Here is an 18,529-nt window from a genome sequence, read left to right as displayed (position 1 = left end):
TTTAATTGGACAAGGTCCTGGCATGCTGCTCTGCGGACAGACAGGCCAGGAATAATTTCATAATGTACAATTCTATTATTACCAGAAAAAACCAACCACTGAGTTCAAAGATGGATGTGAATATGCAGGAGAAGCAGTTAGGCTTTGATCACACTCTGACAGAAAAATAACAACGGGGGAAAAAATATGTGAAATGCTGTTTCAGCTTCCAGAGTGGTGTAGAGTGGAGTGTCATTTCCTCAGAAGACAGACTGACAGGTGTTTGAGTGTTGTGTTAGGGATGGTTACCGTTGACCAAAGTGATGTAACAGACAGACTGAGCAGAGTGATGGAGACTCCGTTTACTAGACTTGGTGATAACACTGAGTCACTGAGGGCTGACTGTAAGAGGCAGTGTTACCACTGTATGTGAGTCAGGTATATACTGAAAGTAATGACAGAAGCCTCCTTGCACGGACCACTTCATCCATGGCTAAGCTCAGCTGGCCCAGTAAGCTACCAACCCTTGTGTGAGTGGGTGGCTACTGGCACGAGGTGCTGTTGTAGCTGGGTGCCAAGTGATTTATGAATCACCAAGAGACTCTTTGACGCGTTGTGGTTGGTGTGCAGTGGCGCCATTTGATGTTGCCCAACATCTCATTTATCCCACTTTTATCTGTGGCACTTCTGGCCGATGCTCAGCACACATTAACCAAGGTTGACTAAACCCACTTGCCCTCGAGGGTCATGGGGGGGCTATCCCAGCTTATACTGGACAAAAAGGCGGGGATACACCTTGGACTTGTGTCACCAAACATGAGCACAGGAGCAGTTTATGTTTTATCTTCATGCACAGCTATTTTTTGCAAACTAAGTGTTGATCAGCTCTGACTGCAGACAAAATTATTTACAATATGCAGTAGAGCCAGACTGAAATGACAGCAGCAGATCAGATGTTCCTGCAGTTCTGAGAGAGGAGAGTGTCAGAGTGGGCACACTGCACAAGGACTGTAAAAAGAGTGATAATATAGAGATTCTCACTGCCAGCTCCTTTTAAATTCTCCTTCTTTTGTCAAGATATCCACATGATGCTGCAGCTCTCCAGTACCACTAATTACTCAAGTGGACTACTGGGCAAAAAGGGTTGGCACAAACTGGGATCCTGGCCAACTTTTTATGTCCTAATAGCCACGAGTGGACAACCAATCAAGGCTTTAATGCTGCTGAGTACTTTATGGAGATAGAGCAGGAGCTTCCAGGAACAACTGAGTTTATTGCAGTTTAAGAGGTTACATGAGAGCCCTGCTAGGATTTGTGATGCAAAAATGTTATTTTCCTGAGGCAATGTCATAACTTAGTGGAGTGGCTCCCAGTAGTTTTTGCCTGATGAGCTCAAGTACCCTCATTTTACCACGTGACATGTTCCAAATGTGTTTAGTGAATTCATTTTAAACTGGATGTTATTTAAAGGAAACATTTTACATGTTGGGAGATATACTTATTTTGCTTTTTTTGTTGAAAGTTTGATGAGAATTCCAATACCACCATGGCAACTGAATGGTAAATTTGTAGTTAAAACCAGCAGCTGCTTAGCTTAGTTTAGTTTAGCTTAAACCTGAAAACAGGGAAAACAGCTAGCTTGGCTCCATCTCAAGGAACAAAATTCACCAACCAGTCTCTCTAATGCTGTGTTCACACTACGAACGACAACGCAACAATGTGAACAGCTACTTTATCGCCGAGTCACTTTTGACTGTGTGGACACAACGTTAAGCTTGCTTATTAATATGTTGATTATATAAAAGAAGTAATTGTTACAATATTTTTTTCATACAACCCATAGTAATCTTAAATTTACGATATTTATGCTTGAACACTTTTTTGTTTTTCAGAAGGTTAAAATTTGCATTTGTACCACCACCTAGGGTGGCAAAAGGTGGATGTTTTAACAATTTACCCATTACTTTTTGCAATCTATTTTAACTTATCTAAACGCTCTCTTAATTGCAGTTCATGTTGTTTAGGTACCTGACTTGTGTTGGTTAGAGGCGTCTCCCTCACAGTTGCTTGTCTATGTGGTACTGCCACTTTGTACGCATATTTTCCTTTCTAAACATAAATATGTGGATACAGTTTACCACATCAGTATTTCCTTTTTTTTTCAACTTAGCTGAGCTACTCCACACTCTTTCAGCTTCAGAAGTAGTCCCTGTGGTACAAATACCTCTTATCAATCATTGTGTGGGTTGTTGCTGCCATTAAGTGCTACATTATTTCCCTGCTTGTGAAGAAACAATGTATTCTTCCTATTAAGCGATGATAAACCATAATGTCTGGCTTAGCAGACCTGTTTTTTCTCACCTGAAACACTACACGCAATTGTAAACACAGTAAAGAATGACACCAGTTCACTTTTTTATTTGTTGAAACTGGTCTGAATCCACGAATAGGAGATTTCAATAAAGGGTATCCATGGAGAGAAAGTAATAACAGTTTCCCAGGTCGCCCACACTGAGCCCCCAGCAGATCTGCAGCAGCATATACCAGCCCGCTCACAGCGATATGGTAAACAATATTCCTACACGCTTAATGCCACGCTGCACTTTCTCTGAAGAACTAGATGGAGAAATTATTTGATACGTTGACTTGCTGTGAGGTTTGCACCACTGCACTGGTAACCATTTGTGCTGGATTCCTGAGTTGCTGTGCGACTGGGTTGTTTTTAGAAGCTGCTGCGCCAGTTTTGGGACTTGACCCCATCTCTGTTTGTTTACATTTGGCCAACAGATGTTCAACTAAGTGGACCCAGTTTTCTGAGCCATTACCCTGCGTCTTCTCTGGGGATAAAGATCTGTACCCCCGCAAATAAACCATGGGCCACTGATGACGCACTGTGTGGGCACCATCAGCTGTGGTGTACATACAGTGAAAGCCGTGGTTACTTAACACATTTAACAAAATGTGTAAGCATGATCTGGATTGTGGGAAGTGCTTTTTTCACTGTGTGAAACTGCAAACAGGCTATTCTAATCTTGCCCCAGAAACGGTTTGTGACTTTATTTAGCTACCAGCATCTGTCCCTTTTTTTTCTTTTTTTTTTCTACAGATGTGAGTGATTATCCAGGAATATTCGAAGCTGTCCTGTTTATTAAAAAGTGGTTACACGTTTCCCATCAGTCATCGTCAGCATGAATATCCACAAACTTAGCATGCTCTGTTTTTTTAGGCCAATTTTTTCAATGAGCATTTTGCTGCTTTGGAGTTCCAGACTCCTTTCTTTACACATCCTCAGGCTTAAAGCTGGAGAGCTGCCAGCACAGGTCAACCTCATGAGTCCAGGATTGATGAGTCCTATCATATTGAACTGACTTCATGTCTAATGAGTAGGCTCCATGGGTATGTCCAGTGTTAGTTAACCAAGTTTCCAGCAGCAAAGCAGCCCCAGGATCCCTCTGCAGCATCCCAGTTCCGCTATCTGTGGCTCGCACAGTCCACACTGCTTCTCAAAGTCATTTGTCAAACCTCTGCCCACATTAAATTATCATGACCCAAGAGAGATACTGTATCTACCTCTAGGAAGACACTCTGAGCCCCAGTCAGACAGATAGGGTGCACAATGTCGGACATAGAGAACCACATGAAAAATTGACTGCACAAAAATGTAGGTTTGTTCAGACTGCGCTCTACAATTGTGTAGCTATTTTATGAAAGTCTGAGCAATGTCTGCCAAAACAAGAAAAAGTACCTTGCGGCTGTTGTGTGTTACAGTTCACTCCTGACATCGTAATTCATCTCTTATGTTTTAACAACAGCTACACGCAGCATGACACACCTCAAGACTCCTGTGACTGCTCTCAAAGGTAATCAAAAGATAAACGGAGAGGACAGCAGGTGGTGTTTTGCCACATAAACTTCATGAAAGGTCTCCAGTGTGACTCGGAGTTAAATCATTGAGGTTAAATAAGAGTCAGTGGCCTCTAGTGAGCAGTGCGGCCTTCACATTATTCTGTTCTTTTCTACTCATAAATAATGATAGCACCCTAATGAGTTGGTCAGACTAAAAACCCAAGTTCCTTAAAAAAAAAAGAGGTTGATATTAAGACTGAGTGCAGCTATTTTGAGATGAAAGACAAATACAGATCAGATGCTTTGCAGAGAATTATCCATTAGTGGGCAGAAAAGGCAGAATTCTTAAAATATTGATAAAGTCTATATTCCTTAGTCAGGGGGAAACCATGGTTTAAAATGACTGAATTCTTTACCAGTGAGTTGCTATGATTCTGACTGGAGCAGAGTTGGTAATATCATGTATGTGTATCTTTGTGTGCGCACTGCACTCTTAATAAGGAATTCAAGTAAACCGGGAGCCTGATGTTTGAGCTTCCTCCCTGTTGGCTTGGGGAAACTATGCTAGAAATGCTCTAATTTGTCCTGCTAGACACATAGCTTCCCTACCATGTTGCTCCCTCTACATAACAAAACACTGACTGGAGAAAAACAGACAGACAGGAAAATGAGGCACAGAGAGAACCTGTGCTTAAAAAGAAATGAAGTAAAAGAATGTTTCTTAAAGGGACATCTGAATTTCTTTCCAAGCTTTTGTTACCTTACCTTCAACAACAGCAAGAGTCTTTGAATGTAATAAGCTTATCAGAGTAGAACGAATCATATTTGTGATAGTCAGCATGGGGTTATGTAACAAATCCTACTGTTTGGGTGTCCTTTTGGAGGTCTTCAGTTTTTCTACATTTGTCTTGGTTCTCTTAAAGAGCTTCAACAGATATCATAGACATTTTGGTTCAGTTTTTTTGACTGGAAAATTTGAACATTGATACATAGGAATATTATACATGAAATGGGTTTTGTGTTAAAAGCTGTGTTATATCATTTTCAAAGTATTAAATCTGTCATCACTATGAAGTTGTTACACTGGGTAGAATAAATAACAAAGGATCTGAGGTAAACTTTGGCCTCTTTTCTGAAGAGTTGTTCAACATGTTTTAATTTTGACAGACTTGCATTAAAGCCGCACTGGCCTGTACCTCACTGTGTGTGCGTTACCAAAGTCAGAAACTGCTTTGCTATTTAGTCAGCCGCTGCAATGTAATCTTCTTCTAAAAGTGCTTGGTTTTGCCTCCAACAGGCTCAGATTGTTATTGTAAGTATCTGACAACATTACGGAGAAGACCCTACAGAGAAATGAAGTGGTTTTCTTTACCTTTCTCTTGTTCTGACCTGTTTTTTAGTGTGTGAAACCGATACTGCTCAAGGAGAAGTCTTGTTCTAAAATCTTACAGACTTTTCTACATTGTCGAAATCAGCTGAATATTCAGCCTTAAAATAAAGATCTTTTAGATAAGAGTGTGCTATGCCTTCTGCACTTCAACACAGCAAACTCATCCTGGTATTCTTTTCTTTAGCTGTCACTAATGCTTTCATTGTTGTTTTTCCTGCAACAAGTCACCTCTCATGAGATTTCAGAATGAGACCTCTTCTCGAGGAGACTTGGTCACAGTAACAAACAGACCAGTGAGAGGTAAAGGAAAACGGGTCCTTTCTATAATGTTGTCAGACACTTATAATAGTAATCTTAGCCTGTCAGTGGCAAAAACAAGCACTGAAAATGGAAGTAGATTGACGGTAACTATTGCATTCAATTTCACTGCTGTGGCTGCCGCAATCTTTCTCAGACAGTTAATTCACCCAGACACAGAAACTGAGAAAATACAAAATTTCCCTTAAATATTTAATTAATTAACTTAATTTTTTATTTCTGTTTTCCAATATTATAATTATACTTCTTCAGGTTTCCTCCTTTTTTGTGTAGAGTTTGAGGGTGTTCTATGTCCTCTGGGAAAATGTGCAGTTTTGCACATTCTGAATAAACTGGACCATAATCACTTAAAACAGAGCTACATCATCAGATTGTCTAATGAACTGATCTACACAGTCATCCAAATGGTCTTTTCTGGCTACCTGTCTGTAATGTTTAGATTATTATTTACACACTGCCAAGGCTCCCATGGAGATATTTCCATGAAGACACCAGCTGTGGTTACCCAGGTGATTTGTGACGTCAGTCTTAGTTCACAATTTGCTGATTCTTGCAGTTTTACGATAGACATGCATGCCAAACTGCAGTTTCGTCATGTGACAGTGACTCACCATGCAGTGGATGTGTTGTGGGGCAGGAGTGTGGGGCTGTGGCTCTCCCCTCTGAGGCTGTGTCTGGGTTGGTAGTGGCTAGGGACCATGGGCTGGGCTTGAGCCTGGGCTTCGCTCTCCTCTGTCATGGACCTTTGCCACTGACTCCGAGCCTTCTTCAGCCAGCGTCCTCCCAGACCCCATTTCTCCAGGTAGACCCGGCACAGCTCGTAGTTTATGGCTGAGTAGTAGAGAAAGTCCAGCGCCAGCAGCACCATAACGAAGAAGCCGTAGATCCACACACCAACTAGGGCTGTATAATTACTGCGGGAGAGACAGACTGGGAGTATTAGCACTGTGTAATCTGGGATACATGATGATAAACACTCACATGCTCAGAGCTACCCTTCAGCTGCGCCCTTAAATCCCAATAGCTATAATAGAGCTGCCAGGTGTGAATGTTTGCTGTTCATGTGGCAAGACCAAGACATTCATCAAATCCTCCCTTGATAAAAAAAAACGAATTCATTAATTAAAAATCCTCCATCTGTTAAATTTGCAGCCTTTTTAATTTCTGCTTCTTAAAAAGGACGACGAATTTCATCAGTTCAAGAAATGTTTTAATCCATATTGGCTCCTCTATAGTGCCTCGGAAAATTTGTGCTCCTCCTTTTAACCTCTCATAAATTTCCGTCATGTATTACATGATCCAGCTGGATTTATGTGGCACATTTGAACTTTCTTTTAGTCCACCAAACCCAAAAAGTACAGCAAGGTGAATGCACTGAAATAGTTTCCTGAAAGATTTGAAAAGCAGCATTTTGCCATAACAGTCAGGGACACTAAATGAAATGGATGCGATGTCTCTGTTTCTGTGGCACTGAGGACATTTGGTGGGGGAATATCACACAAATTGTAAGTGAAGCAGTGCTGTTAGGATGCTTCTATATCACACAATGAAAAACTCCAGTTCTGACACCGGATATTATTTCAAAATATAGATTTATTAAGAGGGAAACCCTTTTTCTGTTTTGTGTTGGTACACTTAGCAATTTATTTGAGGGCATTGATTGAAGCTCTTTCAAAAAGTGATGTCCAAGTGCTTCTACATCACTTAATCAAGTGAATCTACTTCTGTCTGAAAATGATGCGACCTTGGGATATCTATCCATATAAATGGCTTTAAAATGAACATCTGCGCTGCTCGAATAAGCAAGAATCCAGGCGAATCTGCACTCAATTCTAAATTTATCCCTAAATGCATTTGCCTTTCTTCACCTCTGCGTCTGAGACATTTACCTATAATTTAGTTTGTATATCTACTCAGGTAATTTGAGGGGGCAACAAGCTATATTTCGGTCAACCTGAGGGCAAGCAAACAAGAATATGTGCACAGTACTTGGTGGGATCGATTGTCACCACACAACTAAAACAAATGTTATTTATTATTTAACACAGCTTCCTCTGAGCAGGAAAGCAAATGCAATTGATTATCTGTCAAAGGTTTGTAGCTGCTTCTGTTGCTTTTACAAAATGTTATTCTCAGATGACTCTTCCACTCTAAATCTAATTTTATTCTGCATTATTTCACCTACTCTGTAACTGCATGAAAAGCCATATGCTATAAAGCACTGAATCGTGAAATCCTCAAAAAAAAAAAGAGCTTTAGTTTTACCTTGAACTGCAGTGAGTCTTAAATTATAATACCATTTTCTCCGTTCAGTGTAGAGGGCAGAATTATGGCCAGTTTAACTCGCTTGGCCAGTGGTAAATATCATACCCACAGTCCTGTCGCACAGTGAGCCAGGATGAAAGAGTGGCCCAACAGGCCATCTGACACTAAAATGAAATATCATGACCTGCTGCAGGGCAGTGTGAACCACCCGAGACAGAGGCATGCTGGGAGGGCATTAGTACAGAGGGCTGAGAGCTCCCACAGAACAAGAGGCTCATTTTTCTGTGTCCTTCACTTTGCTTAAATCTGTTTATCCAGAAACAAATAAATAAGTCTCCAGTTTTATTAGCTCCCTATTAAAATGTGCTGTTATATTGTGGCATGTGTCTGTAGTTCACTATTAATAATAGCATAAAGTACATTAAGTCTTGCAAGGATTTCTTTACTACAGTATGATAGGATGCCATAGTGATGCTTGATGTAATAGCCAGCACTTAACACCGGTGTATGTGAGCTATCGTGCGGAGGCAGCCAGCTCACAACACAATAACTGCTTTCTGCATCTGCTCTTCTCTGTGGTGATTTTGAATGCCTCTGTAGGTGTGGATCAATGTCACCGAACCCTCTGAGTAAGAGGCAAACGGTGTCAATGAGTACAGTACTGTCGAGGGAGCGAAGCATTTTCAAGTAGACTATAATAGTCTTTTTTCATCTCATCTGAGGAAATGTCATATCTGAAACAGTTTGCGCCACTATAGCTGTTTCCATAAAACTCTACTCAGGATTCAGCACAACTTGTCTTTTCTTTGATTACTTCCACCAAGCCATGGAGGTTATGCTGTGGTCCTGTTTGTTTGTGTTTTGCAGGATAACTCAAATACTACAAAATAGATTTTAATGTAATTTGGTGGAAGTTCCATCATGGTCTAAGGAAGATCTGATAAGCATTTGATGTGGTTAACGCCACAGACTGGCCAACAAAAAAAAACACTTAATATTTTGTCTCATTACTACTGAACCAAGTCGTTTAGGAGTTAACATCCTGTCTTATTCCTGGAAGGGAGGTAACTAACGATTATTTTCATTATTGAGTAATCTGCCTTTTTCTTATAAGAGTAATTGATTGTGTGGTCAATGTAATGTCAGAAAATAATGAAAAAAAGTCCATCCTAGTTTCTCAAAGTCCAAGGTGAGGTCTTGAAATGTTTTGTTATGTCAGTCCAAAACTCAAAGTTATTCAATTTAATATGAGTTAAAACTGAAAAAGCAGGAATCTCCATATTTAAGAAGGCTTGCAACAGCATGTGAAAATCATTTAACAATTAATTGATCATCAAAATAGTTTATTTTTCTGTCCATTGACAAATTCAGTAGACAACCAAACCTTGCAGCTCTTATTCCTGCATTGCTTTTTAGCTGAAATACACCCTACACCCTCAGCCCATGGGCCTGTGCCTGCTAGGTCCATTTCTTAATCCATCCCTGGATTTAAATATTCTCCAATATCGACATAAGTGACTGTCTGTCTGATTTGCCTTACAAGCTGCAGGACATGCTGATCCAGATCCAGATGCAGACCTACAATTTCTAAACATAGTTAATAGGTTACAAAAGCTAGAGTAGCTGCTTTGAGGAACATATGCACTCTTTGTTGGCTTTGTAAGTCACAACAAAATGACAGTAGAGTGCATACAACAAAGTCCTTTGGTTATCACCGTTATTATTTATTTATTTCAAAGTTTGATTCTGGGTAATACAAAGAACATGTGGGTCAGATTGTGGGTTAAAATTAGAATAAAATGAAAATAATTATCTAAATTATTGTTTTAATGTTTACATTGACTTCTGATTTTATATGTCGCCTCTGTTTTCTGCATTAGCTGAAATATGAGAGCCTCTTCGATCAGGTGCATTACTAACAGGCATGTTAACTGTGCCTGTTAGTTTTGTGTTTCTCAATATTATGAGAATAAGCAAAACATTTAAATTATTTTTTCCAAATTCCCTTTATTTTGCAATATATTAGCTCAGTTACACTTGTATGAAATGTCCCAAAATGATCACTTTAAACGTACTGCCCGACAGAATTATTTCAGCAGCGGATGGTTATTACAGGATTTGCAGTTTCAGGTCGATCCGCAGATCTTCTGTATTATTATTCTGTATTATTATTATTATTATTATTATTGTGATATTATTAGCACTCATTACAGCAACACTGCCACCCCTGGTGAGAAGGAAAAAATCATGTATTGATATAGATAATAATGACTAACATTTTTATTTTATTATATTTCCCCCAAATCAAAATCCTCTGTTGTTGTTTTTTAAATCAAACTGATGTCACACTAAACTGGAAAAAAATAGGACGAATGACACAGAACTGGTATTGGTGCAGATGCAGGTGTGTAAAGAGGTCAAATAGGGTCAATGGCTGGGTGATTTTTTTTTTTTTACTTACTTGTGTGCATAACCGTCTGAGGTGGTGGTGAGGTTTATCTGCATGACCATCTGAAACTCGGTCTCATTGCAGCAATATTTGAAGGCGGTGTTGTTGTGGTAGCAGCAGAACATGTAGGTCTTGTTGTTGTCTGTGAGGCGTGGGCAGTGAAAGCCAAAGTGGTAACGCCCCTTGTGGTCGGAGTAGGGTTCACACACTCGGTAGTGAGCTGAGAGGGCTGCAGTTTTGGGGAAGACAAAGATTTATATTTAAAATGGACTCAGAAATGTCAGACAAGAAGTATGTTAGTACAGCAGGAGACAAAAACACAAACACTCAGCGAAATGTGACTCATGACCTTTGAGGCAGAGTCTGTGTTTGTCCTCCCACTGTGAGAAATGACAGCCACTTATTAGAGTTATTGATTTTTGACTGGAGAAAGTGCATATAAAAATAATGGTGATGGGCGAGGAAAACAGAAGCAAAACAAGCAGATGGGAGAAATCACATAAAGCGTGCAGGCCCTGATGGCAAAAGCTCTGTCACCTTTATTCTTTAAGGAGCCCAATAACCTTAAAAAAAACATCCAGTACATCTAATTTATTAGGTCATTATGCAAACACAAGTGTCAGCGCTTCTGGATGGAAATGCCAAATATTGTACTCAGATCAGTTACAGAATATCTTAACGCCAGAGTAGTATTTTTCTTCTCCATGTTACCACATGAACTCAACTTAAATCAAAGAAACACCAGTCTCTTTACATGTTCATCAAAGCTTGAGTGACCCAGGTTTATTATGGAGTAATGCAAAGATATGTGTAAATCGTACTCTGCTGACTTATTTGCATTCATCTGTAGCTATGCTTTCAAGTCCCTGCAGCTTTAGGAGAAGATAAATCGGCATCCTTGCTGCCACAAGGGAAAAAAACAATATTGTTTTTGTTATAAAATCTGGCAACCAATAAACCTTTGCTTGAAAATGAAATCACAGGAATCCACTTCAGCAGCAGCTGAGACTCCATCTGATAATAATAAAACACCCAATCTGTCAGAGAAATGAACCAGATATGACTAGTATTTAAGGAGCTCATCGTAGTTAATGTACTTCACAATGGGCCAGGACAAACCCACTCTGGCAACTATTGTCTACAAGCAACTAACAAAAAAGGATTTCTGATAAAAGGTGGAACATTATACATTAGCGTAATGTCAAACTAGATTAAAAAGAAAGTACTATGGTGTTCATTCTCTGTATGTATTTGTTCATGTTTTACAAAAGGTTTAGCCTGAGCCATGCCGTGTGATTTCACATTCATAGACGGTTAGTATACAGCTGTTTTCTTTTTTAACTCAATGGTATCGTAATGGAACCCAGTATCAGGCCAGAGAATGGGTAAGTAAACAGTAGAAAGCAGCATGGAGGCCAGTGAAAATGCTATGGTGGTTACTTCTTTTTTTTTCCTCTTACTTTTTCAGTCTCTCTCTCAAAGTTTTCAACTGCTGGGGCTGTCTATCATTGCATCTTGCTAATGAGGGGCTACAATTTGTTCATCAAGGTATTGTATTTTTATTTAAGCTGATCAGAGCCATGGCCGATAAATACCTGTGACTACTGCAGTACTACTGAGTCATTTGACGTGGGTGTTAATGCCCATCTTAATCTTTCCATTACATTAAAAAGCCAGGTGTTAGCGGGTGTTAGTGGGTTTTTTTGAGAGCGAAAGGGGCTTTAGAAACAACGCACTGTTATACAACCCAAAAGACCAATCTAAAATAACTCCATGAGACTAACAAACAAGATTATGAAATACTATTTAATACTGGCAGTCAGAATAGTCACTAAGTATTGAAGGAGGCATTTCACAGTTCAAAAGTAAACATGTCTGTTCTCTCTCTGATGCCCCAAACTATGTAACAGTGACACTTTTTCTAAATTACAGTAAATACATTTTTTGGCTACTTCTTTTTTTACTGCAAGAATGATACAATGTGCAGATTCTATTTTCATGTGCCAAAAGTTAAAATCTTACATGATATCATCCATGCTGGTGTATTAATTTGGCTCTGTTTATGTGCATCATTTGCTAATTCGGTAATAAAAAAACTCTTTGATTTCCTTTTTTTCATCATTCTCTGTCTAAATTAAATAATGCAATCTCATGTGAATTGCATCCGGATTAGTTTTATTATAACTGATAAGTCTTTATCTTGTGTTTCCTTTCATCAGTGCACCCTAGAATCTGGCAGTAAATGTGTTGTTGCTGTGATTTAGTTCAAGGTCCACTTAGACTGCGGGATGATAGAAGTCTTTCAGTAATCTCAGGCAGGGACAGATCAGCATTTGAAAGGAGAGAACTCTTTCAGGTTATAATGAGCTCGGTGTGGCCAGTCATCTTCCCTTCGACAACCCGCAGCAGAAAAAGGGGTGAAATAAAGCGGTGCTGAAGGACAGAGTGGGATTAGAAGTGACGGGTGGTTTATATAGTGAGAGGAAACTCTTCATTTGACCTTTGCATTAGCTCTACAAGTTTGTGAATCAGTGACATGGGTCTGCAGTCAAGTCTTGTTATTTATATCCCATAAATCCTTACACGTAAAGGAGTGGGTCAGCAGTTTATAGATACATGAACTGGCAATAAGGAAACAGACGGCCTCAACATCAGAAGTTGACCATAAAGTCCTCTAACGATGCAAGACTTTAAGGTTTTGAAAGAGAAGAGTTTAGGGGGAAGTCTCTGAAATCTCTCTCTCAAATCATCAACAGCTGGTTCTGGGAACCATACAGTTGTAAACAGCCACCTGCTTAATTTCATTAACACCTCTTGAAATGTAGGATGCAGTTAACAGCTTGGCTCTTGCATTGCAGTATGTTTACAACCTGCAGTCTGAAAACTGCCATGGCTCTCTCTCTCTCCCAAAACAACAAGCAACATCTGAACATCAGTCAGTGCTCGCACATCGTATTTATTTATTTATTGCTACAATCAAACCGACAGTTTTCTTTTTTCTTCTTAAACATAGAGGTAATGTTGGCTTTGTTGTAATTGCATTTCATTTCTTAGTGTGAATCTCTAAGCAAATAAAAGTGATATTGACTCACAAGTGGCTCATCCATTTGGAGGTTATGTGAGCTATAAAACTGATCTTTAGCTAAGTGTGATGTTCCTTCTTGCTGTTATTAATACATGAAAAAACAGCTGAATATGAGCATCAGTCCAAAGTATGTCCTTGGTTCAATTTGTTGCGTAAGCTTGACGAAATGAGCACACTGCATGCCATCAACTTGTCAATAGACTAACAACAATTTTGGTAATCAGTCAGCTGCAAAAATGCCACACATTTGCCTGCTTCTAGCTGAACATTTGGTATTTTCCAAATATAATTTTTTCTGAATATAATTTTGTTTTGGATTGTTGGTCACACAACAAATTTGATAGTGTGACTTAAGTTATTTCTTTATTTTTTTTTGTTCTGTTTTTTTTTTGTTTTTTGACATTTTTTTGGGACTAAAAAACAGATGTATGGGTTGGTTTATGTTACTTTCTGTTGGTTCTGGTTGATAATCTATAGTTTTCATTGCAGTGGCAGATTCCTGAGAAGACAGAACCGAAATTAATTTGTAGTGTGTAAAGTGTGTAAATCCAGGTATAACCAATCCCCCAAGAAGTGTGCCAGGCTCTGATTCAAATTTAACATCGTGGCCAAAAGTGGAATTACACCGTCCGGGTCAGTCATGTGATGCCCGCAGGCCCAGAGAGACTTTTTCCCATTGACTTACATTTGGAAAAAGACATCTGTGAATCAGTGGATAATTTTTTGTGAGTGTCAAAACCCCCAACAAATGACTAATTTCATTATGTAGATTTTTTTTTTTTTAGATAATTTTTGGGCTTTTTATGCCTGTAATTGATAGGACAGAGTACGCGTGAAAGGGTGACAGAGAGAGAGAGAGGCGAGGGACATAAAGCAAAGGGCCAAGGCCGGAGTCAAACCCATGGCCGCTGTGGTGAGGACATAGCCTCTGTACATGGGGTGCCCACTCTATCCACTGATCCAACAGGCACCCCACTATCTAGATTTTAGTAATCTATCTAGATAATATTTGGAAAGTCTAAAAGAGAAGAGAAGTCAGTCACTCCACTGGTGGAAGTTACCAGCTTGGGCACATTTGGCTGTGCTCGGTGGCTGTAAGCCTAGTGCGCATGCCTTATGGGCCAGTGGATCCAGGTATAAAATACTCGGAAAAGAGCTTTTCATGCACCAATGAGCAGCTCTCATAGGAATGAACAGGGCCCCACCTCCTTGGCTGTATTCAGATGTTCGTAATACATCCATGGGTGTAACACCCTGTCTCTGGCAGGCTCTGAATGCATTTTATGTACACGTGTTGAATTAAAACATTGTTAAATTTCTTTTGAATGAGGTGGTCATTAGTGTCATTCCCACTCTGTCTGCTGCTGATTTTTATGGGTTTATTCCAACCTGCTCCAGTTTGCTGTTGTGCAGATTTCTCCCTCAGACACTCAATTCTCCTCTTGCCCTATTTTGTCATTTTTAAACTTGAGTTGGCATCTTTTCCCTTGTGCATAATGTATATTCCATATCTCAGAGATATGCGTTGGCTGGGTTCTTCTCTTTGTGTCTTTTGGGGTTGTAATGTGCTCTCTTCACAGTTTTATGCAGCATGGCCTGGTTTAGAGAGCACCCTGAGGTTCAGAGCTTTCCCTGCCAAGAAATATTTCAAAGTTCATTGATGTTAAGTGTCTCTGACTTAACTGCTGGCCATCAGATGTCAACGTCTCTCTCTTTCTATCCAAAAAACTGTCTTTTGGGGTTGTTTCCTGTATTTAATTCATGGCACTAGTGGCTCACTCAGTAAATGATGAGAACATTTTGAGATTGGTAAGTTTGTAGAAACTACTCTGAGTATGCATATAATACAAGACCAACCCAAGACTCTTATATGACTGTCTGGAGACTCCTGTGATGAAAAAAATATGAACTTTTGAGGGTCAGACAGCAGACTCACTGATAGGCAAACACTAAACTTTACATACCTGCAGTGGACAGCAGGAGGAAGATGACCGTCAGGACATTGAAGGACTGCCGGCTGGTGATAGTCATCTTCTCGTCCTCATGTGGAAAGAATGGGAGGGAGAGAGGGAGGGATGGATGGAGGGGGGCTGCTCTGCTTTAGCTGAGCATGGGCATCCTCTGCTTGTTGACAGCTCCTCTCACATGGCTGCTGCTGGGAGCCAGGACTCCTGATGGGAACAAGACAAGCAGAGAGAGGAAAGATTAAGAGATTTGATATGGATTTCTGGAAGTTCCACCCTACTATGCAGACAGCTTGTCTGGCAGTGAGCTCCCATGATGCCTTCTGAAAATCTGTCCTTAGCTTTACATAATAGGATGGCTTAGGCATTAATTTTAATTGAAATTGGCACTCTGAAATCCTTATAGTGACAACACTTTTTCTGCTTTTGACTTGAGAATTGCTTGCACTTAATACTGACATTTAAGAAGTTCAGAACACATCTTATCCATGTGTTACAGTAAATTACAATAGAAAAAAAGGAATTACAAGCCTTTTAACTGAAACGGTTGTTTGAATAACTGACTTTATAATAATTATTTTTTATGTTGATTTTCAAACAACCGATAATAAAGATAATAAAATAGACATTAATTATACAGACAACTGTGTGTCCTCAGCAGGTCCCCTGATCACGCAAAAATCTACCTTAGAGCAAGCATAAAAATCAACATATGGAGAGCTGCATTTTCAATAATAAATAAGTTATTAAAGATATTTGCATGTTTAAATGTTCCATCTTTTATTACGAAATTATGGACATCTAAAATTAAGCATTATGGATAGTTGCAGCACTTATTGTAATCATGCAGTAATTTTGCATTTTTGACTATAGTTTTAATTTACTGTTTTTGTCTCCACTACTCAAATGACTTTAATTACTAAAATTGCATGTTAACAGTTCAGTTTAAAAGATAAATAGACCTACCAGTCACAATTCAGTTGAGTGACACCACACAAATGTAAATTACAATGCAAAATAAAAATGAAAATAAATAAGCCTGTGTGAACAAACTTTTTGGAAGTTGTATGAACTTATTTGCATGTAAAACTAGTCAGGCTAGACACTACTCTGGCACATTACTGCCTCTCAGGTTTAAGACTGAATTGCCCCATTAAAACCAAAATTCTGTTTACTTGTCAAACAGTTTAAACTGACTGGACAGATAACCAATCATAATGGGGTGCCACCAGGGGTGGCCAATCAGATTTCAGAAGCAACCCCAGGCCACTCCCAAGACATGTCCCTGGAAATAGGACCATCCAGGAGCACGTGATTGCAGCATAATTTATCAGTTTGTCTTGTTGAGAACTGAGATTAAAACAACAAATAATACCCAGTAAATATTTGATTATAAAACTATACCAGGGCAGTAAAGAAAAATGCTACAAGTGCAATAAAATGATGGTGTTCTCAGTGAAAGTGTTGTTTTTTAACAAATGTTTAATGAATTCGCAGAACATGCTCCTTCAGCACAGTGTACAGAGTTTTATTGTAGAATTGCTGAAGAGCAGTTTGCTTTTAAATGAGGCATTATGGGAGTTCATGACCTTTTCTTCTTCCATCACTGTACACTTAGGATGCAAGGCTGCGTCATAGCCATCCGTCCACTAAGTGAGATTAATGGGGTGGCGGCAAATTTTGCTTAGTCACAGTTATTCTTGTTCATTGGCAGATTTATTTCTTTAATAGTATCTAGGAACATTGCATAAATGGTCCCTGTCCATGAATTAGTTAAAGGTGATGGTAATTTATTACAAATTCTGTCAATGAACCATTTGCATTTAGCAGTGGTTTTACAACTTTAATTTGAGAAACACCTTGTGCTTAGATTTGACTTTGAAGCGCTTATCAGTGGCAGCCATGTGACTGAGGAACCCATCATGAGCTGAAAACATGGATGATAATGGATGGTTTGTCTAATTTCTAGGATGGCTGAAATGGTAAGACATCAAAGCTAGCTAACTGCACAAGTTTTATACCAATTATTTTTGTTAAAATGGTTTGGAAAATGTATTTGCTCTTTAAAACCATAAAATCTGCATCTCCCATATTTATGACATAAATGTAGTTTCCACTATAGTACCATAATCTGCCTGTGAGAATGACCCCAAGAATACTGCAGACTTTAGCTGCAAGTTTTTGAAAAGAGAGTGAGACATTCTCTCTGTAGAGGCTGAATGGAAAGTGTACCACACTCAAGTCCTGAATTATTTACAAGCCGACCGCAGAATAGAAACCACATACAAAAAGCTACAACAAGAAGTGTAGAGGAGCATCAATGATCCTCTTTGTCATGTGATGAAAAAGAATGTAATGGTGGATCACATCTAGTTTTATGGTGCATCATCACTGTCTACTGTTCGTCTTTTTTGTCAAACTATTTGCAAGCTAATTTGGCATACACTCAGTGTGGGTCAGTGTAGTCATGAGAATGCCGAAGGGAGATTGGAATGTTTTGTTTTCAGGCATCAAAACATGCATCTTTGTTTCACGTGAACGCACACTCATCATTCAGTTCAGGAAAAAGTCTTCGATAGTTTCATATAGTAGATACTTTAGAAGTCATGGTGATAATAGGGCATCATAGTGAGAAGGACGAATTACTGCCTCACAGATATATGCCTCCACGAACCCATCAAGTTGCAGTATACATCCATGTCTGTCCAGACTCATATGTAGCCATTAATGTTGTCAATGCTTCAAATATGGATATTGCTGCAAAGAAGCTACATATTCTATAATGTGGGTGCTTTACACAAATCTGCAAGCCAGTGGCACAGAAAATCTGTTCAATCAGCAGATTCAAGATGGTCACCCAAGATCAGTGTCACAAATTCAGAATCTGACCAAATGTCTCCCCTTCTGTTCCTGACTTTTGACGTTGAATAGTAGCCTGAAAAGTGTTTTTGCAGAACATTATAATGTCACAGTGAAGAATTTTATTCTATGGTACATTTGTGTGAATTTTGGCACAATTTGCATGTTAATTCTTGAGTTATGGCCAAAAGCATGTGTTGTTTTGTTTTTTTTAGATCACAGTGACCTTTGACCACCAAATTCTGATCAGTTCATCTGTGAGTCCAAATGGACGTTTGTGCCAAATTTAAAATTTTCTTACTCAAGCAGTCTTGGGGATCAATAAAGGATTATCTCATCTTAGCTCATCTTTTCTTAAGAAATTGCGTATCTGA

At 39.2% G+C, this 18,529-nt stretch overlaps 1 protein-coding gene across 3 annotated transcripts in view; it reads right to left on the bottom strand.

Annotated features, from left to right (window-relative positions):
* Positions 1-18,529, bottom strand: part of shisal1b (shisa like 1b) — a 45,046-nt gene that overhangs the window by 5,197 nt on the left and 21,320 nt on the right. For 2 of the 3 annotated variants that reach the window (XM_042496675.1, XM_042496676.1), the window contains exons 2-4: positions 15,297-15,503; positions 10,260-10,476; positions 6,141-6,447 (exon numbers count right to left, since the gene is read on the bottom strand). In XM_042496675.1, the coding sequence (XP_042352609.1) occupies positions 6,141-6,447; positions 10,260-10,476; positions 15,297-15,363 (591 nt within the window). In that variant the 5' untranslated portion in view covers positions 15,364-15,503. Of the gene's footprint in view, positions 1-6,140; positions 6,448-10,259; positions 10,477-15,296; positions 15,504-18,529 lie in introns of those variants that run through there. The other variant, XM_042496678.1, reaches the window with a different exon arrangement.

The sequence above is a fragment of the Plectropomus leopardus genome, chromosome 11, assembly GCF_008729295.1.
Source record: "Plectropomus leopardus isolate mb chromosome 11, YSFRI_Pleo_2.0, whole genome shotgun sequence".
Classification (NCBI taxonomy): Eukaryota; Metazoa; Chordata; class Actinopteri; order Perciformes; family Serranidae; genus Plectropomus; species Plectropomus leopardus.
The sequence above is the reverse complement of the archived record's forward strand: the minus strand, read 5'-3'. Positions and strand labels throughout refer to the sequence as shown.